This window comes from Chlorella variabilis, assembly GCF_000147415.1.
Source record: "Chlorella variabilis unplaced genomic scaffold CHLNCscaffold_27, whole genome shotgun sequence".
In the NCBI taxonomy this organism is placed as follows: domain Eukaryota; kingdom Viridiplantae; phylum Chlorophyta; class Trebouxiophyceae; order Chlorellales; family Chlorellaceae; genus Chlorella; species Chlorella variabilis.
In genome coordinates this window covers 350090-367845 of record NW_005435061.1, presented here as the reverse complement: position 1 = coordinate 367845, position 17756 = coordinate 350090, and the positions used below count along the sequence as shown (strand labels likewise).

General features: G+C 70.3%; 3 protein-coding genes across 3 annotated transcripts in view; 2 read left to right on the top strand and 1 right to left on the bottom strand.

Moving 5' to 3' along the window:
• The window catches only part of CHLNCDRAFT_59162 (hypothetical protein), a gene marked incomplete at its 5' end in the record, with an annotated part of 18995 nt that extends 5381 nt beyond the window's left edge, over nt 1–13614 (top strand). The window contains 32 exons of the mRNA XM_005843769.1: nt 106–212; nt 466–625; nt 931–1026; nt 1249–1295; nt 1498–1642; nt 1870–2150; nt 2434–2626; nt 2784–2891; nt 3218–3523; nt 3767–3898; nt 4132–4299; nt 4480–4576; nt 4760–4825; nt 5137–5180; nt 5400–5519; nt 5765–5842; nt 6082–6248; nt 6497–6652; nt 6896–7008; nt 7139–7320; nt 7559–7687; nt 7866–8015; nt 8340–8842; nt 9055–9226; nt 9372–9416; nt 9897–10053; nt 10359–10747; nt 11032–11199; nt 11420–11995; nt 12278–12403; nt 12664–12799; nt 13129–13614. Coding sequence (XP_005843831.1) covers nt 106–212; nt 466–625; nt 931–1026; nt 1249–1295; nt 1498–1642; nt 1870–2150; nt 2434–2626; nt 2784–2891; nt 3218–3523; nt 3767–3898; nt 4132–4299; nt 4480–4576; nt 4760–4825; nt 5137–5180; nt 5400–5519; nt 5765–5842; nt 6082–6248; nt 6497–6652; nt 6896–7008; nt 7139–7320; nt 7559–7687; nt 7866–8015; nt 8340–8842; nt 9055–9226; nt 9372–9416; nt 9897–10053; nt 10359–10747; nt 11032–11199; nt 11420–11995; nt 12278–12403; nt 12664–12799; nt 13129–13433 — 5622 coding nt within the window. The 3' untranslated portion in view covers nt 13434–13614. The remainder of the gene's footprint in view (nt 1–105; nt 213–465; nt 626–930; nt 1027–1248; nt 1296–1497; nt 1643–1869; nt 2151–2433; nt 2627–2783; nt 2892–3217; nt 3524–3766; nt 3899–4131; nt 4300–4479; nt 4577–4759; nt 4826–5136; nt 5181–5399; nt 5520–5764; nt 5843–6081; nt 6249–6496; nt 6653–6895; nt 7009–7138; nt 7321–7558; nt 7688–7865; nt 8016–8339; nt 8843–9054; nt 9227–9371; nt 9417–9896; nt 10054–10358; nt 10748–11031; nt 11200–11419; nt 11996–12277; nt 12404–12663; nt 12800–13128) is intronic.
• Nucleotides 13615–13783: 169 nt separating this feature from the next.
• On the bottom strand, nt 13784–15588 carry CHLNCDRAFT_139916 (hypothetical protein; the record flags this gene model as incomplete). The annotated part of the gene is made up of 6 exons (XM_005843723.1): nt 13784–13906; nt 14158–14250; nt 14562–14719; nt 14955–15111; nt 15330–15416; nt 15535–15588. 6 exons carry the CDS (start codon nt 15586–15588, stop codon nt 13784–13786), a joined length of 672 nt encoding a protein of 223 aa, XP_005843785.1.
• A 227-nt stretch (nt 15589–15815) lies between these two features.
• CHLNCDRAFT_27753 (hypothetical protein) lies at nt 15816–16783 on the top strand (the record flags this gene model as incomplete). Its single annotated transcript, XM_005843768.1, has 3 exons — nt 15816–15872; nt 16121–16239; nt 16597–16783. Coding segments are annotated over 3 exons (363 nt in total), but the record flags the coding sequence as incomplete, so codon positions are not given.
• Nucleotides 16784–17756: the final 973 nt, after the last annotated feature.

The following is a 17756-nucleotide window of genomic DNA, read 5'->3' as shown; positions in this document are numbered from 1 at the left end:
TCTTCTTTCTCCTTCGTTTCTCCTTCGTTTCTTCTTACTTTCTTACTTTCTTCCTGCCGTACTTTCTTCCTTTCCTCCCCCGGAGCAGGGTACAACCCCCTGGAGGCGTACGGCGTGGGCGGCCTCGTGCCCAAGCTGGCGCTAGCGCTGGGCCGCCTCGTGACCGCCTGCCACCAGCTCTACGGCTTCAGCCGGGTGACGAGCATGATGAAGTGAGGAATTTGATGCGGCGGGCTGGCATGCCCCTGGGTCTGCCTTCCCTTCCCTTTCCGCTGCTTGCTTGCTGCGCGGTGTGCTTGCTCGCCGCCTCTGCGCTGCACGCGAGCGGGGCGGGGCGCAAACCCTGTGCCCCCCACCCCGCGCCCGCCCGCCTCCCACCTGCCCGCACGCCTCCCCGCCTCTGCCACCCCGCCCCGCCTCACCTGAAATCCGTGTCCGCCCGCATTTTGCCACACCCGCGCGCAGGACGAGCGACGCGGCGGCGCGGGAGCGGCTGGGCGCGCTGCCCGTCTTTGTCATGGCCCTGCAGTGCGTGCCCTTTGTCATGCCGGAGCACTGGGCCTCTGGCGCGGTCTGCGAGGACCTCCCCGGCTACACCATCCACGCCGAGCCTTCCATGCGCCAGGTGGGCCTGCCTGGTGGGAGGGCTGCGCCTGGCTGCGCCTGGCTTGTTGGGCGGGCTGGCTGGGCGGCGGAGGTTTCCGAGACGGTCGCCAGTGTGGCTCTGAGATGGGTGGCTGGGGCGGCGGGGACGCAGGGCCGCGACGCCCCAACACAGCAGAGCACACCATGCCTGCCTGCGGCCGTGACACCGCCGCCACATGCCACCCCACTCCACCGGCGGCCAACTCGAGCCTGGCAGCCACCCCACCGGCCACCTCCATCCACCCACCTCCAGCCACCCACCCCACCCCGCCTGCTCCACCACAGGTCTCCACCACCGTGCTGCGCCGCGTGGTGCGCGCGCTGCCCGGCCTGCGGGACAAGCTAGTGGGTGCCTTTGCCGCCTTTGTGGTGCGCATCCAGGTGCGGCTGACGATAATATCGCCGCAAGCCCACGCTGCCCTGCACAGGGAACCCTCTTTCGTACGCACAGCAGGCAGCCCTTCGTTTCGGTGGTGGCGGGCGCTGGAGCAGCTGCCGCCTCCCGGCCTCGCCGTGGGATGGTCGTCCTGGCTGCTGGCACCTGCGCTGTTGCCTGAACCCAATACAATGTTTGTGTGTGTGTGTGTGTGTGTGTGTGAGCAGGAGGACTACCCAGAAGTCATCAAGGACTCGCTGCTGCTGCTGCTCAGGTGTGTGCGCATGTGTGTGGGTAGGTGTGTGGGTGCGAGTTGTTGGCTCGGGGTCGGGGTCAGGTGGCGGCAGCTGGCACCAGCTGCAGTGTCCGGCGCCGCAATTTCAGCCGAGCTGCCCGCACACCGTCGGCGTTTGTCGCCACCCACCCTGCCGACCCACCTTCCTGGCCCACCCCGCACGCCCTGCCCCCTGCTGCAGCCTGCTGCGGGAGTGGATGGGGCTGGCGGTGTCGGAGTGGCCGGCGCCGGCGCCAGGCGGGGCGCCGGCTCCTCTCGCGGCCTTTGACAGCCTGGCGCGGGTGGAGGGGTCGGCGCTGGTGCTGCTGTGCTCCACAGATGTGGAGGTGGGTGGGTGGGTGGGTGGGTGGTGCTGGTTGTGGCTTGGTGGGAGGAGCAGGAGGTGGAGTGTGTGGGTGGCGGATGGGCACCGGCGGGCTTGAGAACGCGGGCGGGGGGGAAGCGAGGAGATCGCCCGGCTGCTGGCTGCCTGCCTGCCTGCCAGCACGCCTGCCGAATGCCCGCCTGCTGCCCGCCTGCCCGCCTGCCCCCCTGCCCCCGCCTGCCCTCCCAGGTTCGGCGGCTCGGCGTGGAGCTCATGCGTACCGCCCGGGACCTGCACCGCACTCTGGCCAGCCCCCCCCAGCCCAGCAGCAAGCGCGCCACCATGCACCACTCGGGGGCAGGAGAGGGGCCCGCCTCGCGCCGCGCAAGCCTGCAGTCTGGGGGCGGCGAGGCGTGGGGCCGGCGGGGCACCTCGGCCCACGGCTCCGCGTCGCAGCTGCTGGCGGGCAGCCTGCCCACCACGCCCGGCGGCAGCCCCAAGCTGGTGTATGCCGCTGACATAATTGACAGGTGAGTTCGTGATTACGGCTGCAGGCTGCTGGGCAGTATCCGGAGGCTGCAGTATCTAGAGGCTGCGGTATCCGGAGGCTGCATTATACAGAGGCTGCCATTAGCCTGCATGGCACCTGTGCCGGAGCCTGCTGCCACGCCTGCCGTTCCCGCTGGTGTGGCTTCCGGCAGCCCGCCCAGCCTCCGCCCAGCCTCCGCTCAGCCCGCTCAGCCTCCATTGACGTCAGGCCTCCATGGCGCGCATGCTCAGGTCCGCCCAGCCTCCACTGCCTGCTGTGCGCAGGAGCGGCGCCGCCATTGTGGCCCGCTGCTTCTGGGACTTTGGGCGCTGGTCCGACCTGTGGCGCGCATGGCGCCCGCTGCCCGACGCTGGCGCGACCTTCGAGGCCTGCATGCAGCGCACGCGGACCCAGGAGGCACGCACTGCTTTGCTTCCCGCCTGGCCTGCCTGCCTGCCTGCCCGCCCGCCCGCGCGTGTACCTGCGTGCTCCCTGCCTGCCTGCGCATTGCCCGGCCTCTTGCCTGCCCGCCCGTGCGCCCGTCTGATGTGCCAGCCTGCCCAGCCCCACCGTGCACCATCTGCCCCACCCCGCCATCCTCCTGCCTTCCTCCGCCGGCCCCGCTGCCCTGCAGGACGCCACCCGCTGGGCCCGCACGCTGTGTGAGGTCATGCGCCAGGTGTGGCAGCGGGCCGACAAGTCGGCCTGGGTGGCGCACCTGGAGCTGATCGCCAAGCTTCAGGTAGGTGTGGTATGTGGGGGTGTGGTCTGGGGTGGAGTAGGGCGGTGGATGTGGCGTGGTGTGGTAATCGGCGGTGTGTTTTGCGGCGAGGATGGAAGCGTGGTGCACCCCATATGCGCACAGAGAGCACACAGCCGGCTGTGCCTGCTTCTCAGTGTGAATAGCGGGAATGTGTGTCGACCGCGTGCCCGTCCACTCCCGCCACACATAACACCCTAACACACGAGCACCGCCAGCCAAGCACCAACGGCCCCCATCATTGCCAAACCCCAAGCCAGCCAGCCACCACCCCAGCCAACTGCTTCCCCAAGCCATTCCCCCTGCAGGGCCTACTGTCTCTGGACTCTAATGGCCGCCAGGTGCTGCCCCCCGACGCCAAGACAGACCTCAGCCGCGCCTACTGCCTGGCGCTGGCGGCAGCCCCGCTGCTGGACGCCTCCCGCCTGGGCGAGCGCAGCCTGACCAGCCGAGAGCTGGTGCGCCAGCTGGTGGCCAGCGTGCGCAACGGCGGCGAGGTGCAGCAGGCGACGGCGGTGCTGGCGCTGGGGTGCGTGCACCCGGCCTGCCACGCCCTGGTGCTGCTGGAGGCTTCGGTGCTGGCCGAAGATTACTTGGACAGGCAGATGCAGCGGGTGAGTGCTTGTGGGGCTGTGGAGGCGTGCAGGTGTGTCAGGGGGAGGGCTTGGGCTTCGGCCGTGCCCTGGCTCGTGCTCTGGATGGCAGCTGTGGTGACACTGGCGGCGGCATGCGCAGTGCTGCCCTCCCGGTAACTGTCAGCCTAGCTCGGCCTCCGCTTCCCTGCGCCCGCTCAGCTCCCCTCAAGCAAAGCCTATGTTCCTCCCTTGCCCCACGGCTCTCGCTCCCCGCCCCCGCAGAGCATCAGCATGCCCTCGGTGCCCGGCATGGGCCGCAAGGCGGCGAAGAAGGATGATGTGCGGCTGGCGCACGCCCACCTCACCCGCATGCTGGCAGACAACCTGCCGCCGGGCAGCCTGGCGGACAACGTGGTGGGTGGGGCCCGGTGGTGTGGTCGTGTGCTGTGCATGCTGTGCGTGCTGTGCTGGGTGTGCCGCCAGGGGGGTGGCGGCCACAAGGCAGCTGCCTGGCTGAGTGGCTCGACTGGCGTACTGCGTCCCTCGCCGTACACGCACTCGTGCGATACATGCACGCATCCACCCACCCACCCACCCAACTGCCCACCCGCCTGTGCCTCTGATGCGCCCTTCCTGCGATACCGCAGGTGGTACGGGACAAGCTGATCGAGTTTGTGCGAGACACTGCCCGCCACATCACCACCACCGCCGACGTCTCCCCCGAGCTGCAGCAGCTGCGCTACTGCCTGTGCTCCGTGGCGCGCCAGTGCGGCGGGCAGCTGGGGCAGGCGCTGCCGCAGGCCTTCCCGGTGCAGGTGGGCTCGCGGTGTGGGCGTGGCGCGCCGGTGTTCTGGCCACTGGAAAGCTGCCCCAAGCTTCCCCTGCCGGCATCTTCCCAGCATCCAGCATGCGCCATCGCTTTGGCCTGTCGCCGCCGGTGACCACACCGTACTGCTCACATGTACCGCTGGCATGTACCGCCACCTCTACCGCAGACCCGGCGAGCGCTGTACGACATGTTTGGGCTGTACTGCGAGGAGGCGCAGCAGCCGGGGCAGTTCAGGAACGACCTCCGCCGCATCATTGCGCAGGGTGGGTGGATGCATTGCTGGCGGCAGGGCAGCATGCCTGAGGATGGGGAGCACGAGCGCAGGACCGTCGGCGGGGAGCGTGTGTGACCTGAGGCCACGGCGAGCTGGCTGGCTGGTCGGCCCCGGCCTGCCTGCCAACTGACGGCCCGCTGCCGCCCGCCTGCCCGCCTGCCTGCCTGTGCAGCCAAGCAGCGCATAAAGGATGTGGATGCCAGCCGTGTCATGGAGACAGACATAGTGGACAGCTCGGGTGAGGGCGGTGGTGTGTGTGTGTGATTGTGTGTCTGTGAGTGTGTTTGTGTGTGTGTGTGTGTGTGTAGCTGTGTGTGTGCGCGCGTGTGTGGTCCTGCGGGTGGTTTGGCGGCTGGGGTGGGTGTGTAGGGAGGCCAGGGCTGGCAGCCCGTCCATGCTTGCAGCTGGGCCTGCTCCCCATCGGCAAGCTTCCCGCATGCCGGTGCCGCTCTGCCGCATCCTTGCCAGGCTGCTCCAGCCTTGAGAAGCTGCCTGGTCCCAGTCTCCTGCGCCGCTCGACGACGCCTGCGGCTGCCCCTGCGCCTGCAGAGGTGCTGGAGCATGCTGCCTACCTGGGGATGGCGGCCATGCTGGTGGGGCCTCTGTTCAGCGCTGACGTGGCAAACCCGCAGGCGAGGCGGACGGCAGCGGGCTGAGCTGGCACGTGCTGGGCTGGGCAGGCCAGCACTTGCGCTGTCTGCGCTAGATGATCCCAGCTGGGTGGGCCGCCGCCAACGCCGCTGCTACCCTGGCCACACGTTGCCAGGCCCCACATGTGTGTGAACGGCGCCGCCCCGCCTGCTGCGCCGCAGGGTCGCGTGTTTGCTTGGATCGACCGCATGCTCAGCGCGCAGCCCGCCACCGCCCGCCTGGCCGACTGGGGGCCGCCCAAGGAGGCCGTGGCGCGCAGCGCTCTCACCAACCTGCTGCAGGTGGGTGCCGCGCCTTGCTGCGGTGCCGCCAATATGTATTATGTAATCGAATAGGCGTTGGAACCGCCTCAAACACCCTGCATCCTCTTGGCCCCTGCCCTGCCCCTCCTCTCCTGCATTCCGCGCCTAACATGCACGCGCTCCTGATTCCCTTCCTTGCCTGCCTGCCTACCTCTCCTGCCAGCGCGGGCCGAGCTTTGACGTGCCTGCCCTGCCTCCCCTGCCCTGCCCTTGCCTGCCTGCAGAGCAACAGCGAGCTGTCCTCTGTGTTTGTGGACCGCTCCTACTCGCCCAACCAGCAGGTGGCGGCGGGATACTTCCAGGTGGGCACCGGGATACCTGGTACATGTGGTATCCAGGTGTATCAAGGGGAGGGGGGGCAGTAAGAGGAACACAGGCATGGCTGACCTGACCTGCCTCGCCCCGGGCCTCCTCGCGTTTCCATGCCGTACCGCGCAGCTTCGCTGCAAGGCACAGACACCCAGGCCTCCCTGCCGCCCTGCGCCAACCGCCTGTGCCTGCGCCCCCGCGCCGTTGCCACGCTACGCATGCTGCGATGCAGGTCCTGCGCGAGGTGTATGCGGCGCGGCCGCTGCCGCTGCCGGAGTACATTGGTGTATCGCTTGTACTGCATAAGGTGGTGGACCGGCGGCGGGAGGTGCGGGATGCGGCGCGGGGCCTGCTGGGCCTGCTGGCCAGGCGGGCGTGGGGGCGAGACCCGCGGTACAGGTGGGCCGGGGCGGTACAGCTGGCTTGGAGATGCTATGCTGTAGCGGCTGCCGGCAAGCTAACAGCTTGCGTCGGGACAGCTGCTTGTGCATGCCCACACAGCTGCCTGCTGTTGCAGATGCCGGCTGCTGCGGCCTGCTGCCCTGCACCACCACGCACGCTGCGCCTGGCACCGCATCCTCTGTCCCCCCAACTCCCCCGCCCGCCCTCGCCCCCGCCCGCCCTCCCGTGTGCCGCCCGCCCCGCAGCGAGCAGCACGAGGCCGCCTCGGGGCCGCTCACCGCGCAGCAGCAGGCGCCGGCGGGCGCGGACAGCACTGAGGTGGTGGGCTCCCTGGCCAACTCCTATGCCTCCTACCAGCTGCGCCTGTCTGCCAGGCTGGCAAAGGAGCATCACGGCCTGAGGTGAGGCCTGCGGCGGCTGTCGGTGGCTGGCAGTGGTCGTCTGGTTGTGTGGCTGTGAGGCTGTGTGGGTGCGTGCTTATGTGCTCGGCCGGCTGAGAGCGTGCCTCCCCTACACCTGCGCTAGTGCCGCTGCCGCTGCGCAACGCCTGCCTGCCTGCCTGCCCCCAGCCTGCGCCAGCTCCAATCCTCCACACGCACATCACCGGCACCACCCTACCGCCCCACCCACCCCTGCCGCTGCAGCGACGCGGTGGCGAACGAGGTGCTGGGGCGGCAGCTAGTCAACACAAGCGGTCCGGATGCCCTGCTCAGCCTCTGCCCCTGGCTGGAATTCGTGACCATCCCCACGCAGGCACGTGGGCGGCGGCTGCGGCCGCCAGGCGCTGGCACGCTTGCCGGGCGAGAGGGCCGCTGGGGCGGCGGGGGAAGGCGGCCAGGGCGCTGCTCTGGGCTAGGGGCGCTGCTGCCTGACACAGGCCCCCATAGGCCCCCGGCCAAGCTCCCTGCCACCGTATACACCACCCCAGCCCAGACGTGGCTGCCGTAGGGGATGTATGAAGCTGCATCGCCCCTGTCTGGTACTGCAGTGGGAGGGTCACTGGTCCCAGACACTGCTGGACTCGCTGTACCGCATCACCGCCAAGCAGAGCGACCGGCAGGCGCACGAGGTGTGGCCGTGCCTGGCGGCTGTTTGGGAAATGGGGCGCGCGGCGGGTGCCTGCACGCCTGCTCATCTTCTTCTTGCACACCGGGGGCCTGGCGGACTGGTGGACAGGCGCCTTTGCCTGCGCGGCGCTTGTTTTGGATGGTTTCCTGCTGAAAGGTGCAGCTGCGGCTGCACCTGGTCAGCACTCACGCGAGGCACTCTGCTTTCCTCCCCTGCCTCCACGCCTGCCTCGCCTGCAGCGCCTGTGGGCCACCCTGGCCGCCAACCGCCTCAGCATCGTGCCTGCCCTCAACTTTCTGATCGACAGAGGGCTGAAGGAGGATGCCGTCAGGGAGGACGGCGCCGCGCCCGCGGCCACCGGCAAGGAGGTGCGGAGGGGCAGAGGGGCGGACTGTGGGAAAGGAAGGCGGGATGGGTTGCAGGCTTGCAGGCTTGCGGGCGCCATGCTAGGCCCTGCCTTGCTTACCCTATCTACCCTGCCCACACCGCCTGTCCCGCACGTGCCACCGACATGTGCTGCCCACGCGTACTACCTTTGTACTGCAGATAGTGGTGTACCTGTCCCGCGTGGCGGCGCGCCAGGTGGTGGGGCACCTGGTGCACGAGGCGCTGCAGCAGATCGAGCAGCCCGACGCTCCCGCCGACGAGCCCGCCTCCTCGCCCTTTGCCTCCCGCACCCCGGACGGCACCCCAAAGGTGGGCCTGAACCCTACATCGGTGGGTGCTTGCGACACGCTGGACCCGACCTGTGCCCTCCCGCCTCCTCTGTGCCTCCCTCCTGGCCTCCCTCCTGGCCTCGCATTCCTCCTCCTGGGCAATACTGGCCACCCGCTACCAGTGCCCACTCCCTTCCCTTCCTCCACACACACACACATGCGCGTGCGCGAGTGCAGCTTCTCCCTCTCCCCCTCCCGTCCCCCGCTTGCCTGCCCCATGCGCCACGAGCCGTTCACCTCCCCTCCACTAAGCAGAACCGAACCCACACATGGCGTAACCCCTGCCCCTCCCCCTCCCTAACAGCACGTCTCTCTCCCCAAACAACCTGCGGTACAGATCCTGGAGTACCACCACAAGCGCACCAAGTCTTCCCTGCTCCACCCGCAGCTCCCAGCCCTGCACCGCATCTCAGCCGGCAGCATCCTGCCGAGGGACGACGGCGGCGAGGGCGGCCCCGGCTCCGCCTCGGGATCCCGGCCGGGCACCCCGGGAGGGTCCACCCGCGGCGGTGGCAGTACCGGCGGTCCCGGCAGCTTCAACAAGCGGGTCTCCATGTTCGAGCAGCTGCTCAGGGCGCAGTCGCTTTGGTCCGACGGCGGCTCCGGCGCGGGCGACGGCGGCGGCGGCTTGGCCAGCGCCGGCAGCGGCACGCTGCCGGCGGCGGCGGCGGGCGACGCCTCGGCGCCGCGCCTGCCCGGGATGATGAGCAAGGCCGGCTCCATGTCGGACGCCCGCAGCAGCTTTGACAGCCGGCAGAACAGCCTGAGCCGAGGCGGCGGCGGCGGCGGCGACGGCGGCGGCCGCAGGTGCGGCGGCGACCGCTGCGGCAGGCAGCAGCCCTCGTCGGGCGCATTCATTGCACTGCTTCACCTAGCCAGCCAGCCCGCTGCTCCCTGCCGCCTGCCAGCATGCCTCTCCTCTGCCGTTGCCGCTCCAGCAGGCATGCCGCCCTGCCAACCACCCAACCACCCAACCACCAATTCTCGCTCTCTCTCTCTGCTGCCGCTGCCCATTGCAGGCTGCCGCTCACCCGTCCCGAGATGGCCCTCAGCCTGCTCATAGAGGTGGCCTACGAGCAGGACGAGGAGTTCCGGCAGCACCTGCCGCAGGCACGCCGCTTCCCTCCCCGCACGCCCGCGCCAGCGACGCCCGCGCTCCCGTGCCGCGCGGCCGGCCGCGGCTTGCCGCGTGTAGCTGCGAGGGCAGCCTGGGGTGCCGTGCCGCGCCTCGCGCCCCGCCCTCACCCCCTGTATCCCCCATCCTGCTCTCCCCTCCTCCATCCACCCCCCACCTCGACCCCTGTCCCTACCCTTCACCTGCACCTTGCCCCCGCAGCTGCTGCACCTGTGCCTCATCAACGCCGACAGCTGCAGCCCGCTGGTGCGGCGGGACTCCCAGCAGCTCCTCGTCCACCTCCTCTACTCCCTCTCCCTCAAACACCTGGAGGCGGCACAGGCAAGCACTCCCAGCACCGGCGGGCAGGGACAGGCGGGCAGGCAGGCAGGCAGGCGCATGTGGCATGCACTCCTGTATGGCTATGCCGGCCCGCCGCGCCCCGCCCCGGCTGGTTGGGCTGCCTGGTGGGAGCCCGCCTGGCGGCGGTGGGGTCCCCCCCATCCCACCTGCCTTTGCCTGCTCTGTAGAGTAGCAGCACCGTATCTCTCGGCCAAAATATGGTTATGCTGGAGCGTATGCGCTGCTCAGTGCACGCACGCCCGCCTTCCTGCCTGCCTGCCCTCCACCTACCCGCCGGGCCTGCCCCTGTACTGCCCTGCCCTGCTCAAAGAGCGCTGCTGCCCGCCTGCCCTCCCGCCTCCCTCCCTGCCTGCCTGCCCGCCTGCCCGCCTGCCTGCCCCGCAGAGCGCCGGCTCCCCTTCCCTTGAGTGCCAGGGCGTGGCGGAGGTGGTGTCCAAGCTGCAGGCGCGCCTGGGGCAGCAGCTGTGGCCACGGGAGCAGCCCTCTCTGGCGCATCCCATGGTGCCCAGCGCGGCGGCGGTGGCGGTGTTTGTGCAGACAGGTGCGCGGGCGCGCCGGCCCAGCCCCAGGTGCTCTCAGAGCTAGTTCTCAGAGCAGCCCAGCCCAGCTAGGCATGCCTCACCTGTCTGCACCCCTCCCTCTCAGCCCACCTGCTTACGTGTGGGAGCTGCCCCGCCCCTCCCGCCCTCTCACTGCACCACACCCTACACTCAACATGCCCGCATGCGCATGCGCCGCCGGCAACCCCACCCCGCGCATTGACGTACTGCTTTGTGCATACCTGCCACCCCGCCCCGGGCAGTCACCGCATGCTTTGCGTGTGCTTTCCACCCCGCCCCCCTGCAGTCGCCGAGTGCTTTGTGTACGACCGCGAGCTGCGGGACCAGTGGTGCGGCGAGGCGCTGCGCTGGACGTGCGGCGCGCGCTCCCGCCACGCAGCCTCCCGCTCGCACCAGGCCTTCTGCGCGCTGCGCCCCGTGCTGGGCGCCCAGTCGGCGTCCGCCATGCTGGCGGCGCTGCACAAGTGCTTGGCCCCTGGCCGCGCCTCGGGGTCCGACACGGGATCCCTGGATACCGCGGTGGAAGTGCTGTGCTCGCTGCGCGCCCTGCTGGCGGGCCTGCTGGCCGAGCCGGCCAAGGCGCTGCTCTACCCGCAGCTCCTGCTGGCCTGCGTGGCGCTGCTGCAGAGCAGCGTGGTGCGGGTGGTGGAGCTGGCGATGCACCTGCTGCTGCAGGTGGGGTTGTAGGGGGGCTGTCACCTGGCCGCCGGTCCGCCTGCTGGGCTGCCTCCCTTCCTGCTTCCTGCCTGCTGCTACTGCTGCCGCTGCTGCTGCTGCGTGGCAGCTGCTGCCCATGCGTGTGCCGGTGCCGCTCGTGCTGACGCTGCCGCCCTTCTCCTGCTCGCCCTGTGCCCGTCGCCGACCGCTGCCACGCCGCTCGCCCCTGCTGCCCCCGACTGCCTTCTCCTGTGTTGCTACACACACACACACACACACACACACACACACACCTGCTGCAGCTGCTGGCGGTTGTGGATCTGAATGACCCGATAGTCCAGAGCACGGTGCTGGCCATGCTGCCGCTGCCAGAGGACGGCGAGGAAGGCGGCGGCGGCGGCAGTGGAGGTGGCGGCGGCGGCGCGGCGGCGGCGGTGCCGCTGGAAGGTGCCATCTGGCCTGTGGGGCAGGTGGGGGCCTCCCGCCTGCCTGCCTAACCACACACGTGGCTGCGCACGCGGAAAGGAGGGCGGCGGTGGGCTGGGCTGCAGGCCCGCAGGCTGCTGCCGGCGCTCTGTTGGGGGCGGTCCGCCGCCTGCCGCTGCATGCATTCGCCGCTGTCTGTTGCCTGCCTGCCCCCAAGCCCACCAGGCCGCGTGGCGCCACCCCCCTTCCTGCACCCGCCTGCAGGGCCTGCTGGGGGGCTCGGCGGAGCCGGAAGTTGAGGAGGCACTGGGCCCCTGGCTGGCCCTGCAGCAGCTTGTTGTGAAGGCGCTGTTCCAGCCAGAGACGCAGCTGCTGGCGCTGGAGGTGCTGGGGGCGGTGGCAGAGCAGGTGGCTCGCAGCGACGCCGCCGTGCAGCGCGCCAACAACGCCGCCGCCGCCGCCACCGCTGCGAGCGAGGGCGACGGCGGCCCCGACGGCGGCGCGGGCGGCGCAGGTGGTGCGGACCTGTTCAGCTGCCTCAGCCTGGCAGACGGACTGCTGCTGGCTGCTGCGGACGGCAGCGGCGCCGCCGCTCCTATCGAAGCGGTTCTCGGGGACCTAAGGGCGGGGCAGGCAATCGCGCTGGGCGCGGCGCTGCCCTGGCTGTGCGTGCACCTGCGGGAGGTGGGGCCCGAGAGCGTGGTGGAGGGGTTCCTGGAGGCCAGCGCCGGCGCCTGCGCCGCGCTGGGCTGGAGCCAGCTGGCGACCGCGCTGGGCGCGCTGGCGGGCATGGCGGGCGCGGCGGAGGAGCCGGAGCAGTGGCTGCCGCCGCTGTGCACGGTGAGGCGCCGGCGGGCCGGGCGCTGCACGCTGCATGCGGGCGTGTGCCGCTCCCCGCTCCTCACGTGCTGGGCCGCGGCGCTGCCCTTCGTCGCCCCCGAGCCCCGCCTTTGCCTGACGCCACTGGCACGGCAGCCGCCGGCAGCAGGGCTAGGCCAGGCTACTTTCCTCGCCCTGCCCCGCCAACACTCCATTCGTCTGTTATGTCTTCGCCTCCTCGCCCGCTGGCCAAAGGTTGTCCCCTCACCCCGCGCTGCCCCTGCCGCCTTGCACCGCCTGCAGGCGCTCTGCACCGCCCTCTTCCCCGCCTACGCCCGCCTCGTGCTGCAGCGGCTGGCCGAGGTGGCGCAGCGCGGCGGCGAGCGCTACCAGCAGGCCGCCGTCGCCTGCCTGACAGCCATCTTCCAGGTGAGCCGCCGCCCGGGGGCCGCGCCACGGCAGGCACTGCGGCGGGCATGGGAGCGGGCATGGCAGCGAGAGGGCCTGCCATGCCAGCTTCTTCCCTTCCCAACCCTACGCCGCCGCTCCCTTCAGCACCTGCTGCCTTGTTTCCCTGGGGTTTCCGCCTCCCTGCGCACCCCCACCAGCACCACACGCCGCGCGCAGCTGCGCACACTCGCTCGCCTCCACGAAACCGCCGCCGCCTCCGCTGCTTTGAATGCCTGCAGGTGCCTGGTCTGGACCTGGGCCCCTCGGGCTGGCCCGCCCACGACACCGCCTTCATCCAGCAGCTGTCGGCGCACCTGGGGGGGGCGCTGGGCTCCGCGGTGCTGCTGGCCCTCAAAGCCATGCTGCGCTTCCAGGGTGGGTTGTGTGGGTGGGTGGTTGTGGGTCGAGTGTGTGGGTGAGTGGGTGGGTGAGGTGGGTGGGTGGGTGTGGGTAGGGTGTGTGGCTCGTGTTCTACTTTACGGGTGAGGGCTTGGGATGTGTGCTGGAAGCACTCAAGGCCACGCTGCGATTCTTGGTTGGGCTTGCTTGGGCTTGTTTTCAGCGGTGGTGTCAAGGCGGTGCTGTGCTGGGGGATTGCGGGTGGCTGTGCCCCCCCTTAACCCAGCTGCTTGCCGCATTAGCCCATGTTCTCCACCACCCACCCCCACACACCCGCCTCTCCTGTGTGTTGCCGCCGTGTGCAGGTGAGGGCGCAGCAGCAGCAGCCGCAGCAGCTCCTCCCGAGCGGCGGCAAGAGGGGGAGGACGGCGGCGGCGCGGCGGCGGAGGAAGCTGGGGAGCAGCTGGCGCCGCTGGAGTGGGCCCACTGCATGGACGACCTGGGCGGCAGCAACCGGCTGTGCTCCGAGGCGCTGGAGCGAGTGATCTGGGCCTGCCCCGGCTCCGCCCAGCTGCTGTGGGGCAACGCGGGGGGTGGCGGGCCGGGCGGCGGCGGCGGGCACGGCGCCAGCCACATGAGCCGCGACTCCTTCCTGCCCTTCCTGCCCTGACTGGGTGGGTGGGTGGCTGTAGTTGGCGCAACAGGAGGCTGCCCCGCTTCGCCCGTCCCGTCGACTGCTCCAGTTTGGTTATGTTTGCACTGCACTCATTCATGTTGGCAGCCGGCAGCATGTGCCGGCTGTGTTGCTTGGGCAGGCGTGTGCCCTGGCGTGCTGTCAAGAACTGGCACACATGTGTGCGCACCAAACCAGGAGCAAGGATGGAATCATGAACTCCAGCCGGGTCGAACACAGGCAGCCTGAGCGCAGCCAGCGCCGGCCTGCCCTGCAGCGCCGCTTTGGCCCCTCTGGCGGCTCGCCCCCACTGGCGCCAGCCGCCAGCTGCCGCTGGGCGAGGTGCGTCACTGGCGCGGTGCCAGCACCACCCGCGCCTTCTTGAGCGGCTGCGCCAGCGCGCGGCACCCCTCAAAGTCCGCCCCCACCGCTCTGTCGCTCTCCACGCCCATCTCCTCAAACAGCGCCTCCTGCGGGCGAGGAGGGGTGGGCGGGCAGGCAGCGGCAGTAAGTCGGTTGGCTGCAACCTTGGAGGGGGTGCAGGGGCAGGCTGTGACCTTAAAAATTGAGCGGCACATGCAAAGGGTTGAGGCAAGTGGCGGCACATGTGCACAGCTGCGCACCCTGCGCGCCGCCACGCACACCAAGCACACACACCCAGCGCACATCCGCCAGGCACACACCACAGCGGCACACAGGCCAAGCCGAGATGCTTGCCCACCTCCTTGCCCTCCAGCCCCTCGGACACGCAGTCCCACACGGCCCGGAACTGCCTGCGGTGGCGGGCCCAGGCGTCATGAAGCTCCCCCAGCGTCTGCAGGGAGGGAGGCAGGCAGGCGGGAGTAAGGCGCCGGCGCGGCGAGAGGCAGGGCTGGGGCGTGCTGGGCGCCCTCCCATGTCCCACCCACGCCCTGGCTATTGCTGCTGTTCCCCCTGGCCCTCCCTCATGGCCCCTTCGCCTGCTGCCCCTGCTGCCCCTGCTGCCCCGCAACACCCTAATCGCACTCTGCCTCCGCCTGATGTCCTTCCTTCAGGCGCGGCAGATGGATACACTGCTGCAACTGCTGGCCCTCCCACTGGCCGGCAGCGCCTGCTGGCCGCCCCCACCCGGCCTCCCCCTCTCACCCGCTCCGCCTTCTGCACCTCTGCCGCCGACACGAGGCGCGCGCCGGCGCCCCGCAGCCGCGCCAGCTTCTCCCCCTGCTGCTTGCTCTGCGCACCCAGCTGCCCTATCTGCTCCCGCATCTGCTCCGCAGTCAGCACAGATCTGGCGGCCGCCACCTCTGCGGGAGGGGAGAGGGCGGGGAGAGGGGGGGGGGGCAGGTGGGCAGGGCAGGGCAGGCGCCGGGGGCTGAGGCAGGGTGGGCGCACGCGGCTGGAAGCCCAGGCAGGCAAGCACTTGCCCTCCCTCTGCACCCAGCCCAGCCACACGTGGTGCCAAGCATCCACCTACACACTAACCAGCCAACCCCGACTGACCAAGCCAGCCCCCCGTCCCACCCGCCCCACAAACCGCACCTTTGCGCAGCGCTGCCACCGCCTCCTCCTCCGCCCGGCACGCCGCTTGCAGCTCCGCCAGGCGCGCCTGCTTGGCCGCCGCCTCCTGCGGGGTCAGCGCCGCCAGCCCCTCCTGGCTGGGTATGTAGAGCTTCTGCTTGCCAAACTCCTTGCGAACCTGCCCAAAAAGGGAAGAAAGGAGGGTGTGGAGCAGGTGGAGGCAGGCAGGGCGGGAGAAGAGGAGGAGACAGGGAGGTTTGATGGTGTACTGGGCGCGGCACCAGCGACATGCGCAGCGGTGTGAGGAGGCGGCGGGTGACCGGCAGGCGTGGATACGCCTCACACCGCCCTGCAAGGCGTGCAAGGCCGCACCGCCGACGTGCCAGCCCAACCCACCAGCTTGTTCTGTGCCACCAGCGCCTCCAGCGCCCGCTCTGCCGCCACCTTCTTCACTCCCTTGGTGGCCAGCATGTCGGCCACGCCCTGCAGGCAGGCAGGCAGGCAGGCTTGCAAAGCGCTTGCCCAAGCAGGCGACGTGCTTGCCTGCCGCGCCCGGCGTGCTCTGGATGCCACGCCTCCGGCCCGGCGCGCTTGCCTGCACATTGTAGGGCCGGTTCTGGCCCTTGACCAGCTGCAGGACCTGGTCCTCGGCCATCTTGGGCTGCTGGGCCTCTTCGAAACCAAAGTGATCGGTGCCCGACTCTTCCACGAGCTGCAACCGCCGTTGTGCCCTCCTGATCGCTGCTGGGATGAAGGGAGGGGGCTGACTGCGGCGAGGCTGCGGCGGCTGTGCCGGCTTTCGCGAAACGTACCGCCGCATGTACCTGCCAGGGCCATCCCCTTCATCGCCAGGCCGCCCGAAGCGCCTGCTGTTCGCCCAACATGGCTCTGGAGCGGGACATCCTGTTCAAGAGGCTCAGATCGAAGCCAGAAAACAAAGTGAGTGCTGGTGGTCTGACATCGCGCGCAGGCGTGCCTGGGGAGTGCCGCCCCCGCTTCGGGGGACCCCTGGCCAGCCCACGATCTAGCTGCGGGCCATGCAAGGGGTCTGCAGGGTCACAACTGCCTGGGCCACACCCAGGCCAGCCTCATGCAGTTGCGACAGCGACAGATCGCGGGTGTGGACCCCTGACGGCGCACAGCTGCACCCGCCCACCCCGTCTGCCGCGGCCCCCGCCTCCCCGCAGGTCTGCTTCGACTGCCCCGCCAAGAACCCCACCTGGGCCTCCGTCCCCTATGGCGTCTTCATATGCCTGTCCTGCGCCGGCATCCATCGAAGCCTGGGCGTGCACCTGAGCTTCGTGAGGTGCGGGTCAGCTGGGGGCACACCCGCCGCCGTCGCACGACGCCCGCCCATGTGTTTCTGCTTGCACGCCGGCGTGCTGTTTTGTTGGCTGCCGCCTGGTTGCTGCTCCACCACGTGCTGCTGCTGCTGCCGCCGATGCCTGCCTGCCAGCTCGCTGCCGCCGCTGGGTGCGTGTACTGCCCCAACCGACCCCCGTGCAACCATAGCCGCACCGCTGCCGCCGGCCCGGGCTGGCCGCACACCCGCGCACCCTCCCTGCTGCCTGCTGCCGCGCGCGGCCCCTGGTACCTTGTTCATTCGGTCCCTGCATGCTGCTATCCTTATGGTCTATGCCTGTGTCCTGTCGCCTCGCCACAGGTCCACCACGCTGGACACTTGGTCCGAGGACCAGCTGCGGCTCATGGCGGTGGGCGGCAACCAGCGGGCGCGCACCTTCTTCAAGCAGCACGGCTGGGACGAGATCGGGTCGGACAAGATCGAGGCAAAGTACACGTCCCGCTCCGCGCAGCTGTACCGCAAGCAGCTGGAGAAGGACGCCGCCAAGCTGGCGGCCGAGGCGGCCCCGGGCTCCCCCTCCGCCCTCTCCCCGCAGCAGCCCGGCTCGGCAGACCTGTGGGGGAGCATCGCGGCGCCCAAGCCCACGACGGCGGCCGCGCCCGCGCCGCCGCCGCCGGCCGCTGCGGCCAGCAACGGCGCGGCGGCGGCGGCCGCAGCGCCGACGGCGCCGCCGCCGTCCGCCGCAGCGCCCAGCAGCAGCAGCGCGCCGCGCGCGCCCACGGGCAAGACGCGGCTGGTGGCGCCGCGCAAGGCGGGCGGCAAGGGATCGGGGCTGGGGGTGAAGAAGATGGGCGCCAAGGTGGACGACGCGCTGTTTGAGCAGGCGCCGCAAGAGGAGGTGGTGGCGGTGCCAGATGCCATGCCCTCGGTAAGCCCCCGCGCCACACAACCGCAGCCGCCAGCCCCAGGCAGCCCTGGCACAACCCCCGGCAGCTGCAGGCTGGGCCATGCGCTGAGGGCTTGTTCAGCTTTGAGAGCTTGTTCGGGGTGCAGGCAGGCGGGCTGCGTGTGCGCGGCCGGCCCTCGTACCCTACCTGGTTGCCCGCCCAAACCTAGCAGAGGGACCACGTGCCACCAACATGTACTGCCAACATGTACTGATTGTACTGCAGATAGCAGAGGCAGCGGGCGGCGCTGCGGGCGCCGCCGCGGCCCCCGCCTCCTCCCGCTTCAACCTGGATGCAATGGAGGAGAAGAAGCCGGCCCTGCAGCGCGGCAAGGATGGCCACCTCACCCTCAACGCCTCCCGCGGAGGCGACGACTTCTTTTCCAACCCCATGGGCGGTGGCGGTGGTGGCAGCGGCACCCCTAGCGGCCGCTCGGGCTCGCTGGGTGAGCGCAGAGGGGGAGGGGGCTGAGAACGAGGGGGGGCAAGGGAGGGGCCTGGCTGCAGAGGGTGGGGAGGCTTGCTACAAAGGCGGTATGCCGGCCTGCCCACCTCTCTACCCTGCGGCTGCCCT